This window comes from Taudactylus pleione, unplaced genomic scaffold (assembly GCF_031769625.1).
Source record: "Taudactylus pleione unplaced genomic scaffold, aTauple2 ptg000223l, whole genome shotgun sequence".
NCBI classification, from domain to species: Eukaryota; Metazoa; Chordata; class Amphibia; order Anura; family Myobatrachidae; genus Taudactylus; species Taudactylus pleione.
The window spans coordinates 2,505,370-2,520,785 of NW_028284625.1; the positions used below are offsets into that span (position 1 = coordinate 2,505,370).

The 15,416-nt window shown below is 37.8% G+C and overlaps 1 protein-coding gene across 2 annotated transcripts in view; it reads right to left on the reverse strand.

Annotated features, from left to right (window-relative positions):
- The window catches only part of LOC148517309 (potassium channel subfamily T member 2), a 1,089,312-nt gene that overhangs the window by 98,877 nt on the left and 975,019 nt on the right, over positions 1-15,416 (reverse strand). For both annotated transcript variants that reach the window (XM_088478860.1, XM_088478861.1), the window contains one exon: positions 7,745-7,856. In XM_088478860.1, coding sequence (XP_088334986.1) covers positions 7,745-7,856 — 112 coding nt within the window. The remainder of the gene's footprint in view (positions 1-7,744; positions 7,857-15,416) is intronic.

The window sequence follows — 15,416 nt, forward strand, 5'->3', positions numbered from 1 at the left end:
TGTTAAGGTTAGGTGACTCCTCCCTTATCCAGGATTCCTCAGAAGAATCATTGAGCGCTAGGCCTGCTGCTACTGGGGAGGATCTTCATCCCAGAAGGGGACCAATAAGACTCCTAGTAGTAGTTTCACAAACAATTGACTGATAAACAATCCTTTGAAGGAGCAACCAAGTATGACAAATCTCACCCAGTCACATAGCAGATCACTGACACCATGATGGCTATGCTAGCATTAGATCTGTGTCCAATTTCCACCATTAATGCAGTGGGGTTTACACAATTAATTGTGGACCTGTGTTCCTGATACCAAATACCATCTCAGTTCCATTTTACCGAAAAGCCATTCCCCAGCTGTACCAGGTCATTAAAAAAAATGAATTATTGGCCTACAAAATGCCATCGTACTATCTGTCCACTTAACCACAGATATGTTGACAATTGGTAATGGGCAAACTAAAGATTTCATGACTGTGACAGCCCACTTGGTGGATGAATCACCTTCTGCAGCAGCAGAAGCAGTATCTAACAAACACCAGCTCATTCAGAGGCAGGTAACTCTGTGTGTCACCAGCTTTGCTAAGAGGCATACTCCTGACAACCTCTTAGAAAAACTAAAGAATGTCATAGCAACAAGGCTTACCCCACTTGGACTCTCCTCAGGATTTGTGATTTCTGATAATGCCACAAATATTGTGACAGCATTATAGCTGGGTTAATGCCAACACATCCTCTGCTTTGCTGACAAGATCAACTTGGTGTTACAGTTTTTTTTTTTTAAATGACAGGGGGATGCAGGAGATGCTGTCTGTGGCCCCAAAAAAATAGCCATTCAACCACAGCATGCAGGAGATTGCAGCAGCTGCAAGAACAGATGAATTTGTCATGCCTCTAACTGAAGCAAGAGGTGGCAACCAGGTGCAATTCTACTCTTTATATGCTTCAGTGGATAAACAGCAAAAAGTCATCCACAGCTATACAACAAGCCATGACATTGGGAGAGGAAGAGGAGTGTTCCTTAGTCCAGCACAGTGGAGTGATTTTTGTCTTGTGCAAGGTGTTCAAACCCTTCAAAGTAGCCACCTGTGAAGTTAATTCAGACACTGTTAGCTTGAATAATTAGATTCCCCTATTTAGGCTTTTGGAAAATAAGCTAAAAAAAATTGATTGAGGAGATTAAACAAAGCAATTCCACTAAATATGTTGAACTTGTAGACTAGTCCTATAGGCGTTTCGCCAGATCCAAAAGTTGCTAATATCTTGAAATTGGATTACTACATTTTGGCAACCATGCTTGAAGCTTTGGTTTAAGTCACATGTTGTATCTTTCTCTCCAACTGACTCAGATCTTAAAAGATGCAAGAAGCTACTGGTGAGCAAGTTGGCAGCTCAAGTGGTACACGACACAACGACATCTCCTCATACAGTTTCTCTGGGAGCTGCCAGGAAAAAAAGTCAGCTTTCCCAAAAGCATACCAAAAAGGTAGAAGTCTGCCAAACTCCCAGTGCTAATATACTGAAATAAAAAATTGCCAATGATGATAAGCAGCAGGTGTTTAGGAGTTTGGTGTGAACTCCAATAGGGAATGAACTCAAGAAAACAAAACAAACACTGTGCTGTAATCACAGCTGACTATGAAATCAATCATGCATAAAAAATGTCAATACACTGGAGTATAATGAATGTAAATATTTTTTACTTGTAAATAAATGTGTAACATAAAAAAAATAATAATAAACACAAACAGTAAAAACAGTGCATATAAATATGCCTGGAAAAACTGGAACAAAAGGTGCAAGGTTAAATCATCTGCTGAGCAGTATAAATGCAATTACAATGTTGCTAAAAATGAACATGAATATATCACTTAAGTTCCAAATAAATTATGAATACAATGTTAATGTTTGTAGTGGATTTGACCGAATGAATTCTTGTGAAATGGCAATTGTGATTATAGATGAAGCTCTCTAAATATCCATGTTAGTAAAAAGGTGATTGTAGCTGACTTCTTTATTTGTACCTGTGTGAGGGGTTGAGGCTTAGTAGACTGTGCTGGTGTCCCAGCGCAGGTATTGAGCTCCGTTCCGCCCCACTGGTGGTGAGCGACACCTCCGGATAGGCTTTGTGGTATCCCCGTGAGAGTGTGCAAATGCCAGCATGGATGCTGGTATGGGTGGCGAGCTGGTAGTCTCACTCTCTGTTAGTGAAATGTAATTGGAGAGAGTGTGTTGCCACTGTGCAGAGCTGAAGTATATTGTTCCGTATCCGAAGCCCAAGAGTCCGTCTCCGACTCTTTTGGGCTTCTCCGGGCAGACAGGTTTTTCAGGCTACAGCAAGAGGATAAAGCAGCAGGTGAGTCAACGTGATTCATCTCTATATCCTAGAGACTTTTTCAAGACTCTTGAAAAAGTCTCTAGGATATAGAGACAAAATGCATTGATGCATTGACATTACCTTCATCATCACCATCACCATCACCTGCTTTATCCTCTTGCTCTAGCCTGAAAAACCTGTCTGCCCAGAGAAGCCCTAGAGTTAACTGACTGTGGATATACAGATAGCTGAGCTTCCTGCATACGGAGCAATATACTTCAGCTCTGTACAGCGGCGACATACTGTCTCCAGTTACATTTCACTAAGAGAGAGTGAGACTACCAGTTTGACGCCCATACCAGCATCCATGTCGGCGGTTGCACACTCTCACGAGCATACCACAAAGCCTTTCCGGAGGACCCGTTCACCACCAGTGCAGGTAAATGGAGCTCAATACCTGCGCTGGGATGCCAGCACAGTCTATTAAGAATCAACCCATCACACAGGTACAAATAAAGAAGATGGCTACAATTACCTTTTTACTAAAATGGATGTTTAAAATAAAGCACTTCATCAATAATCACAATTGCCATTTCACCACAAGAATACATTCAGTCAAATCTGCTACAAACATCAACATTGTATTCATAATTTATTTGGAACTTAGTTGATATATTCATGCTCATTTTTAGCAACATTGTAATTGCATTTATGCTGCTCAGCAGATGATTTAACCTTGCACCTTTGTGCCATATTTTATATGCACTGTTTTTACTGTTTGTGTTTATTATTATTATTATTACTTTTTATGCTACACATTTATTTCCAAGTAAAAAATATTTACATTCTTATACTACAGTGTATTGCCATTTTTATGCATGATTGATTTCATAGTCAGCCGTGATTACAGCGCAGTGTTTGTTTTGTTTTCTTGAGCTTTCCCAAAAGACCCAGTGGTGATGCAAAGGAGTCAATTTATAACATCTGGTCAGACCTAAAAAAATTTGCAAAAATTAGTTACACTACCGCAACTCCAACATCCAAAGAATGGTGGAGGATTATTTTCATGGCACCATACACATAGGCATGTCACAGAGTACTTGGACTACTGAAAAGACAAAAAGCCAAATTGGAGACCCTTGTACAGACTGGCTTTGCATTCAGTAAGCTGCGCACCCTTCAGGGTGTACTCAGCGATTGGTGTAGCAGGCTACTTCCTCAAAATGAACTGGAAATTCCACAAGGAAGACCTTTACCACCAAATATGTAAAAAAAAATATAAAGGTTCCTGTAATGATGGATTCCAGTGGTGATGAATTAATATTGTTTAAGGATGATGAACATACTTATGAAGGTGAGGATGCAGATGGCAATGATGATGAAATCTTGCCACAGTAGAACTGTTAGCTTAGCTGCCTTAAGCCCATTGGTAGCTTGTTTTGTGGGGACCCAAACAAACCAAGCACTTCAGCCACAAAAGTGGCAGTCCCTGTTGCTGACGTGCTTGGTTTGCTAAACTATGCATGTCCTTTTTAATATCCAAAATATGGATGGGAGGCCCCAAGGATAATTCCATCTTGCACCACTTTTATTTTAGGCTGTGTGGCAATGATTCATAGATGTGCTATAAACTGCCGTGTGTTTGTGCCACTGCTCTGTCACTTATTAACCAGCCAGCTCATTGCAGCCTTTGGCCAATATTGGTGAAAACAATATTGTGAGCTGTGAGGTGGTCAAAATTTACTGGAATAAATATTATTGAGATTACTAATACTTTAGGAACAAAAAAAGGTCCAAATTATGTGATTTTAGCTTTTTTTGTAAATGTTTACAAAAAATGCAATTCCAAAACCGGACGATGAATCAGAGCCAAATCCAAATCCAGTACATGTGTGTGTGCGTGTATGTAATGTATGACATGTGTGTGTATATATATATGTGTATATAAACATACATACATGTCTGGAAAACATGAACTCTTAGGTGATCTGAGAAGCAATATTAGAGAGATTGCAGTTGGGAAATATTTAGCAGCTGCAGGTCACAGCAGGAGAGTAATTTCCATTCTCAAATGTAAGGTTGTACCTGAATCACCCAAAGAAGGAATGGGCACAGCAGTATGGAAAATACTGTACATCCCATCACATGCTGCTTGTCAGACATACAGTATTATAATACAAATATACACCTATGAAGGCAGGTAAGTGAATTGATCTTAAAAGAAGAAGATGATGAAAGTGTATTCGGTCTATCAATATAAATGCCTCTCTTCCTATTGATGAATACAGATCCCTATGAAACAGACATACTTAACTAAACAATGTAAAATATTTTACCCTCTCCTCCACCACCTTTTCTCTACACTCGTTCCCCAGAAGTTGGCTATTCAATCCTCATAAATGCATAAGTGCAGCAAGGGGTAGCAGAGGTCGGAAATTTGTAAAACATTCTGAGCCATTATACTTAGGAGGAAAAATACTGTACTTCCATTCTTTTTCTGCCTCTGAAACTAATTAAATATGTTGTTTTATGAATAAAAAAATATGGATGGGCTTCTCAGGTTAACATTTCCTCAATTGTATTACTAATTTTTATAAATGTCCCTTAAAATGCCTGCCATATGGAATTATATTTTCTCAAACACGGAAATCTAGAAATTCTATACTTAAAAGGAACAGATGCAGATTTAAAAACAGTAACTGTATACAATAAACTTTTAAAAGCATTTGATGTAAACATATCCTTTTATTTATCACATAATACCACAAGTGATAAAACAGAAGTGTTGTGTAAAGCCGATTGCTTAAATTCTAAGCTGTAAAATCCTGAAATTAAGAGAAATTCAAGGTGATTCATCTGCTGCTTATTTCCACCAAAAGGGCCTTTTATACCATGCAACAGATGGGGAAATAAATGTTAAACTCTCCAGTCCATTAGCCGACCAGCTATTTCATTACACATTTGGATAAATAATTAATTGGACAAATTTAGATCGCCTTCAAACCTGTTTAATTGCTTGTAAATCAAATATGTGGTTGAGCATAATGGCAAAAAAAATACTATACAGTCTCTCATTAATATTTGATGAGCTCATTCACACATAACTACTTCATAAATAGATTATTTTCTAGCTGATTTCCTTTCTAAGACCAACAATTGCTTATAGATGTTGTATTTCAAGGGACACAAACAGTTATTAAAAATGGTTAAATATAGTAGCTTCACTTTAATTTTTAATATGTTTTGAATGTAGTGTTTGTACCTCAATGTCTGCTGACATTTATGCAAAGTCATCAACAATGTTATTGACATCTCTTAATTATAAATTCTTCAGAGCAGGAAACTCCTTTCTCCATACCAGTTGTTTATTCTTTTTGTGTGTACGTTGTATCTTGTATGTACCATGACAGAATATGGTCACATTATATAGATAATATAAATGGGTATAACAATATATAAATTCCTCACTGAAATATACCAAATATAGACACTGTGAACAAGCCAGCCAGTGATGCACGTTTCGCCGGCTGGCTTGTTCACAGGCAGTGTCAGTCACTAACATTGACTGAGAACAAGACAGCCAGCAAAACATACATAGACCACCATGAAACCTCCTGGTGTGTGCACACCACTGTCCCCAGACATCTAGCAGCTCTGACTTCCAGATGATCCTCCCTGGTAAACACTTACTATACTTCCTTCACTGTAGTCTCATCAGCTAGTGAGATTAATCCTAAGGACATCATATCCCCACACCTGAATGCAGATATAGATTTAACTCTGGTTAATTATAACTGGGAACCCTCATTGGACATTCAGTGCCACACGTTCAAAAGTAGAATCCAAATGTAATTAACGAGGTTCAATCTTTACCGGTATGCTATCCATCTGCTCCCCTAATAAATCATATCATGTTGGTGTGTATATATATATATATGTGTAATTTAATTTAACATATAGTTAATAAATCCTTGAAAGCTTTGATCATATAGCTGCTATAACTTTCATTTTATTTAATACATCACATTATTGTGACTTGTAATCGTTCATTTATTTCTTGAAAAATATTCTTGACGCATATGTCAGTCTTATTATTTATGAGATTTCAGTTTTAATAGACACAGTCGAGTCACATTATTATGATAATCAGCTAATAGCCAGAGTAACTGCCATGTGCAGATGGACAGCAGCTAGACAGGCTGGGATTGATTCAATAGGGTGCTGGTAGGTTGGCACAGGTGTCTGGATACATGCTGACTGCAGTGCATCCCACAGCTGCTGGAGGGTGTGTAGTGAAGTATCCATAGAGTGAACACAACAATCAAGGTGGTGCAACAGATGCTCAATTGGGTTCAAGTCTGGGGAATTAGGGGGCCAGGGAAGCACTAGGAAGTCTTGATCATGCTCGTCCAACTACTGTCAGAGATTTCTAGCTGTGTGACATTTCGCATTGTCTTGCTGGAAGATACCATCTGCCTCTGCAAGGATGGATTCATAACCAAAGTGGTTGAGGGTGCCTTCTACATGGATGAGTGGGCCCAGAGAATGCCATGAACACATTCCCCAGACCATAACGCTGCCAAAACCAGCTTGTGTTCTTCCAGCAATAGTTGCAGGGTGTTTGCTTTCCGATGTTTCTCATCTAACACGCCAATGTCCATCCGTTCGATGAAGCAGAAAGCGTAACTCATTGGAGAAGGCAACCCTTCACCAATCAGTGGAGGTCCAATTCCAATACAGGCTTGAAAATTGAAGCCTTTTCTGATGATGCACCTTTGTTAGAATAGATGCAGTGACTATACGTTTGCTTCGGAGCCCCATACGCAGCATAGTTCACTGAACTGTCATTTTAGACACACGTCTGGTGGCCACCAAGTTAATTTTGACAGTGAGCTGCTCCACTGTGGCCTGTTGGTCAGCCCTGACGCACCTTCGTAGCTGATGCTCACCTATCACATCAGTGGCACATGGTTTTTTGCAGTTTCCACGTCAGTTATTCACAATTGGGTCATAATAATGTAACTCGACTATGTATATATGAAAGAATTGATTTGATTCTTTAACTATAAAGGACACAGGTAATATATTTACTAGTTATGACAATACAGTATTGTATATCATATGAAATTACTTTGCTCACTTTCTAACTGTACTCTCATCTGCTACAATAGTGTGGTCTCCCATCACTGTGGCTGACAGCAGATGCAAGTTAATTTTTTCACACATGTTTATGTACCACCTGGTACATGGTTAACAGCAGAAACCCATTGCATATATATATATATATATATATATATATATATACACACTGTATATTTATCATTAAGAGCCTATCCATTAGCAGATAAATTGAACGATTGAACGATAAATCATTCATCATTCAAATTTATCTGCTAATGGATAGGCCCCTTTAGAATCACAGTACTTCACTTACCTTCTCCAGTTTAGAAAGAGCTAAAGAATAACAGTCCTTGGCTCTAAACTGCATGAATCTCATGTTTGCTGGATGTGTTAGCTCTGTAATGATGCTGAGACTTGAAAATAACCTAATTACAAAAGAAAAACACAGTAGATTAAACTGAATATGAATATTTATATATATATATATATATATATATATATATGAATATATATATATATATATATATATCCCTAACAAATGAACTATTGGCACGTCTTTCACAAACAGCTGCTAAGCAAGGACATACCTTAGACTTTTATAACGGGGATTCCACCTCTTTTGTATATCACCAAAATGTTAAGATTGCACACATATACAGTATATACATTAAATGTACTCACATTGTGCAGTGAACATATACAGTAAGAGGTAAATTTACTAAGAATTATGTCTGTCCAAGTTTTAAACATGCTTGACATTGCATGGACACAAATGAGTTTTTTTTTTAGAAACACAGGCACAAATTTCCTAAGAATCGTGTTTGACTGAATCGTGTTTTCCGATGGTGTATGCAATCATGTTTGCAAGTGTGTGTTCAGTCATATTTGAACTAAACACAATAGAAGTGGATTTCAGCAGTGTGTTTAACAGAAGCATGCACAGATCAGTGTGATCTATGCATGCTTCTTTGTGTAAAGTAATTAAATGGTTAAAAAAAATTTAAAATTACTTGGGGTTCCCTGTTCCTATGCATAACCAGCACCAGTCCTGGTTCAGGAAGTATGGGGGAAAAAATGCATGGGGGTCCCCTGCGTTTCCATGAACCACCACCGGGCTCAACTAGCAGGGAGAGGTGGGGTTAATGTCACAGCTGGGGGAAACACTTGATTGGGTCTCCTGGTCAAAGCATTAACCAGCCCCCAACTAATCAGCCCAGGCTGCGAATTCCTTGGGACGTGAAATGATTAAAGTTAGCATGCTGATGTATAACAAGCACAGACAACATGAAAAAGACAGTCATGCATTCCAAACTCAATCATTGTTTTACAACTCCCAAAGATTAGACACACTCAGATGTGCAGTGTCAAATGTCCTGATGGGACAGTCATCATATATCATTGACTAAGGAGAGCACACAAATCTAAGGAATAACTGACAGCTAATCTAACAGAAACAACATCCAAAAAGGGGAGGGAGGGTCTCCAGCAGGCAAGAAAAGGAATGATTGACAGGGATACATAATACAACCCTGCAAAATCAACACCCTAACATGTGACCCACAACCTTATCCACAAATTAACATATATAAGGGAAACCACTAACATCTTATATAGGCCCTGCATCTTACACCCAGCTAAGAGGCATTTTAAAAAAATAAGTTGGCCTGTGTGCAAGCAAACTAGTGGTTCCACTTGCCCCCAGGCTTTTAGCACCTCCCCATCCAGAAGCACAAATATCTATATACAAGTGCCGGCTAGTTACTGTCAACCTTTGTCAGTTAGTGCCCATCTGTACATTGACTGTCAAAAAGTCACAGCTAGATGCTGGTATTTGATAGTAGTTTCTTGTGCTGTAGTCACCAAGGAGATAACCAGCAAGACCAGGAGCAGGAGAGTTAGAGCACGGGAGGCGAATGGTGGACCCAAAGTGACACAAGTTCTTGTGTGTACTGGTAAATTGTTTACTCACAACAGCAGTGGAAATGGTTCAAACAGGTTGAGCAGCATAAGCCCCCTAGTTCAGGGGCCTGTGTGTGCTGTCTTAGGGGCACAATTAGTAAGTGAGGGGTACACATCATAAAAAAGGCAAACATTTTAGGGTAAAATGATGTCCATCATGTTGTACTGAGGAAATAGCCATTGTTTTACCCTAAACATCTTGTTCCATGAATAAACAGCTCATATGAGCTATTTTTTGAAATAATTAATTATTGGTGTGTAGCCTTGTCCTTTACTAATCTTGGACAATACCAAAGTTTGAGGAGACTGGGATTTACTCTGCCCTTTCACAAAGGAGACTCAAGCAAGGTTCATAACTACACCATAAGGACAAAGGGCCTGATTCAGAGCTGCTGGCAAGCGCTCGCTCTGAATCAGGGCGTGTTTTTTTTTTTCTCCAGCCTGCTCGCAAAGCTGTGGGTGACCACCTGGAGTCCGTCATGATTATCGTGACCATCGGGCTTGCGACGAGACCACTGCTCTAAAAGAGCAGGAAGTCCATTACTGAAATCACTAGTAATGTCAGTAGGGCAACCCACAAACGCCAGGCATTCCTAAGGGAATGCCTGCATTTGTGCACTCACCATTGACAGCCGCCCTGTCTTGTAGCGAGACCCGTAGCGACTGAGCTGCAGTCGGTGGACGGGTCTTGCGCATGCGCACACCGGAGGCAGCACATGCGCAGTGGGGTAACATTGAGCCACTTGCGAGCGCTGTGCACTTGTGAGCAGCTCTGAATCAGCCCCAAAGTGTGTTTATACAACTATAACCATTTCCCTTATGCTACAAGTTATAAAATGAGTACTTGTGCTATTGAAAATAGGGCTGGGTCTCCCCTCGATGGTTCCACCAGCCCTGCCTGGTAAGGCCTAGTACTGGCTAATGTAAAATTGGAAGGAACCTCACATTCCTGTCCATCCAAATTTTCCACTACTAGCCTAGGCCTAAATGCCAAGTGTTGCTTATCATTGTTTTAGGGGGAAACCCATGATACAATTTTTATAATTTAATTTTGAGAATTTTCACATTAAAAAAAGAAAAAAGAAACTAGATAATAAGTATCTGTGCAACACTTGTAAACCACAGCAGGATTTCCCTAGGATACTGCTTTATAAGCCAATAGGGATCAATTATGGGTTCTTTTAGAAGGTCAAAATGATCTATTAAAAATGCTGTATTTTAGTCTTACAACTTGCTGTCAGTCAATGATGTCCATTGGTTTTGCAAATTGATGCATTGCAAGTTTAACCCTTAAGCTCTCTCTGGACCTTACCCTTATTTCAGTAGGTGGAGTTATTTATGACCACTACAGTGGTCCTTACTGCTCTTCGATGTGCTATCCAAAGAAGTGAATCTCGATTACTGTAAGAAAGTGACATCAGGGCCATATCATTCCTTCTCCGTGCCAGTTAGAATGTCAAAGATATTTTAAACTCTTGCTCCCTGACTTATCTAATGTTTGATAATTACATTAATAAATAATTTCATCACAGGATACTGTACTAGTGTGAACACGTTTCTTGTCTCACAATTGTCTCACTAATGATATGGCAAATCCAAGACTCCAGCAGCAGTATATGCGGAAATATATGAATATTTTGATATCTAAACATTTTCATTTAAACATCTATAGCTACTGAATGTTAAACTTGTAATATGATCAATTTGCTTCAATAAATTGCAGCTGTTCATATAAAAGTTAACTTTCAAATTTATACAGTCTTTTGTCATATTCAAAATTGCTTTAAAACTTGGGATACAGTATGGCTCTTTACATAACGTCTGCTTTGCAATTGAAAGCTCATTCTCAAACAATTTTCAGTTCAGTGCCTTTTATCTCTTCAAACCTTTCACACTCTGGCATAATAAGGTGTGAAGAACCTCACTAGTGGGACACACAAGTCGAAATCATTGCATTTCTTAGTAGAAGAAGGGCTAAGTGTGCTTTATGTTCTTACTTTTGTGACCTTCATTTCTCTCATGCTGTCAGTGGTTTGTCTTGTTCTGTCCAGTTAGAATTTATGTTGCAATATTCACACAGAAAGAAAAGTTTGTAAAAGGAATAGTTCAACCAGGTAGAAAGTCTCTCTGGGAAAGTCTGATCTGGGAATAGTACTAATTTTAGCTGTGAAACAGTGACCATTTGTCCATTTTAGGACATCATAATTTGCCAAACATTACACTTACATTGGCTCACATTAGGTTAACATCAAACGTCATCTTTTGTCAGGGACAAACATCACCATTTGTCAGTCAAGCAAGTGTAAAGAATGAGTACAAGAAGTGGCAGTTATTGATCAATAATGCGTGATTTGGGCATATGCTTATGATTATATGTATGAATGATGGTTCACCTCATTATGTTCTACTAATCATTTTTATTTGTAAAAAGTAATAAATACAGATAAATTAAGGGTGTACAGTAGTTACAGTGCAGTACAATACATTGCAAAATTTACTGTGTATAATATTTTCTGCAGGATGATAAGGTGTAAATATCAACAGAGAGCTTTGCTCTTTTATGTTAATTTGTAATTGGAGTATGTTGAAAATAATTAAAGTTTTGTACATGGTAGAATAGAAGAATGAAACATGATGTAGGGAAGTAACTTCACTATAGTGCCAGATTAAGGGTCACCTGGGCCTGAAAATGATTAATAGCTTTTTGTGAGAAGCATTGGAGGAGTGACCAGTGCCCTGTGGGTGTGGCCAGTTCCATGTGGGTTTAATCAGTGCTGTGTAGGTTTGGCCAGTGTCAGGTGGGCGAGTCACCTCCTACACTTTTAGTCTCCATGTCTACCTAAATATATAAAAGTATACTTATACTTATGAATTTTGGCCAGTAGGCAGATGATCATCATCATGCTGTCAAGTTAATAGACCTCTGTTTATATGGAGGCTTGGAGCTATAGTCTTCATTTGTCCTATTGTTAATCTGGTCCTGCTAAACTATATCATATATTACTTATCATTTTGAATTTTACATAATGAAATTATTAAATTGAAATACTAATTTTCTTAAATCAGACACTCCAACATATCTCCAACATACCATTTTAGGATGTTACTACATATTGGATTTTTCTTCCTTTATAAATGCCCTAGACCTTAATGGTCAATCAATTTTTGCAAAGAAAATACAGTACATCTTCCTTAAATAGGTGCTTATCCTAATAGGTCTCTGTAATAGCTATACTGAATGTACGGTGTACTGAATGTTTTGGGCAGGCAGTGCTATGCCTTGATCAGCTCTTCCTATCACCTCATTACAGAACATAGAACAGGTTCCAAACAAGAAGAATACAGTGCTACAGCATTTGCTTTGTTAGTTGGAATCCAAATGAAGTCAGATAAATTATTTTACTTAACGTTTGAGGATACAACACTTGCAGCAGTTGATTTCATAAATGTTAGACATTAACTTCATATAGTGGAATATATGCCTACTAATCTATAGATGCAAAGTATGTTCTTCTAAGTTAAAACAGGAAAAGCTAAAAAGTCAAATGTGATGTAATGTGGCATTGCAGTGATGAGTTTTCAGATAACATCCCGCACATTAAGCACACAATATAGACATTTGCCTTGTCATAAACTAGTATGCAGAAGTTTAATATTGCTAAAGGTTGTGACAATACTTTGACCTCAGTTTGACACATTTTTTACATATGTTAAAATAACTATCCATTCTTAAACCACAGGTAAGTGGATCTAATGATAGATGTTATCTGCAAGTTATCATCATTTGAATGTAAAGCACAAACTTATCACAATGAATGTAAGGGCTCTGTTTTTAGACTATACCATTAGCAGCTAAAAAGGTCCAGTTTAGTAAGAGCTTGATGATGTAATAGATACATATTATACCTTCATCCAACACGTAGGGCCAAATGTAATAGGGAGAGAGTTTAGAAAATGTGAGAGTTTACCAGTAATCTCTCACATTGGTCGAGTTTTATCTTCAAAATGGGAAAACATCTGAATGAGAGTTTAAATCGTGAGAGTTTTTTGAGTCTGAAACCATGCGAGTTTGCATGTTCTCGGACACTATTATATTGGCCGAGTTTAAAAAGTGTGAGAGTTTACTGCTAAACTCTCACATTTTCTAAACTCTCACCCTATTACATTTGGCCCATAAAGTTTTATTTTGGCATGATAGATTTCCATTTGTAGCAGCTTAATATATAGCTGTATATAAGGATGTTGATACTGGAGCTTTTAAATTCTGCTTTGTAGTGACACAATACATTCAATAGGAATATTTACAGGGACACAGTGGATTAAATTACCCTTATCTAGTACACATCGGCATCAGTGTTGAGATAAGAACAGGTGTCAGTGTATTAAACATAGAAAGGGTTAATTGTCAAACTGTTTTTAAACTTTTGAATTTACTAGATCATGAAGAGTAGTTTGTAAACTGTCCCATTATATGGGATTGGTATGATTTACCGCCGGAAACACCAAAAGAGAACTATACTTTGGGCATAAAATTAACAATGGATGTATTATAGGGTATAATATTACTAAAACTATGGATAGTGGACTCTAGAAGCATTGTACTCCTTTGTTTTTTGGAGTTTAGTACATAGGGGTCAGATCGTATTCCCCATTGATAATAATGGGGACTGCAATCTGAAGTGCTAATTAGCATTCTGTAGTTTATGTCTGTAAAATGTCCTGCATTGTGCCATTAGTACACAGGAACAATTCATAAAATGAAGCAGAAACTGCAGTTGCTGCATAATTTTATGTAACAGAGATCTTGATAGATAGGCCCCTAAATCAGTTAAATAAGTGTATTTCCAGTTCCACTAAATAACAATATAGAGTCTATACTAATAATGTAAATATAAACTGACCAAATGCAAAATTTGTGTCCTTCACAAGCAAGGACACCTGGGAATCCTAAACATAGAAAGCAAACTACATAAAGTAACTCTCCTCATTTTTAGATTGTACAGTAGAGTAGCAGCAGCTTTACACAGTGGAAAATCTGTCTGTATTTCATTATAATCCATTTCATCATTTATTCTTTCACGCAGCCATTCTCCCATACCTAATAATAATGTAATCTATTTAGAGACTCTAGTATGAACATGGATACATAATATGGAAATGTTTTGGAATCTAATTTGAAATGAGATAATTAAGCGAAACATTTCAGTAATATAATCGTTCTTTTGTTGTTTTATATTTCAGGTTGCTCAGTGCATTGAACTGCAGACTTTATGTGATAATAAACATGCTGTTGATGTGAACAATATCAGTCTATATTATTACTGTTACAATGTAGCAGAGATACTGTAGAATGGCCTATTGGGGGAGAGACTAATAAATTATTGACAGTAAAAAATATAAATCATACAGAATTTACTACATTTGTGCAGCTAAAAATATAGGAAATAAAAAGTTTAATGAAAAAAAGAGATGCAAAATAATAGGGGAAAATAATGCAAATAAATAAAATATACAGATGATGTTTTTATGTCAGTATAATGAAACATCCTTTAATCAAGTGTAGGTTAATATATATGCAAATCCTATCCAGTTCCTATTATGTGCTATGATAGTACCCAAATATTGAAGAACCCTGTATTATTTTAACATTTAAAATATCTATGGGCAGGTGATACGGGAAAACAATCTGTACATTGGGCCTGATTCACTACGGATCGCAATTGCGATTACGCACACAATCAGACAATTATTGCATTCTGCGCATGCGTATGCATCGCAGTGCGTGAAGCAGCCACTGAAATCGGGACTGTGATCGCAGAAACTGCGCAGACCCATCACAGAGTGATTGAGAGGATATGCCATTTATGGGAGGTGACCTGCGAAACACAAGTGTGCCAGTGCGTTTGAATGCTGTTGCATAGGCATGCATAAATTATCCACTGTGATGCCTTACACAACTTGAGTACTCATAGCGTGTGACGAGGTTAGTAATTCCTGAGTAAGGTCAGACCTTGTACGAGTGTGCG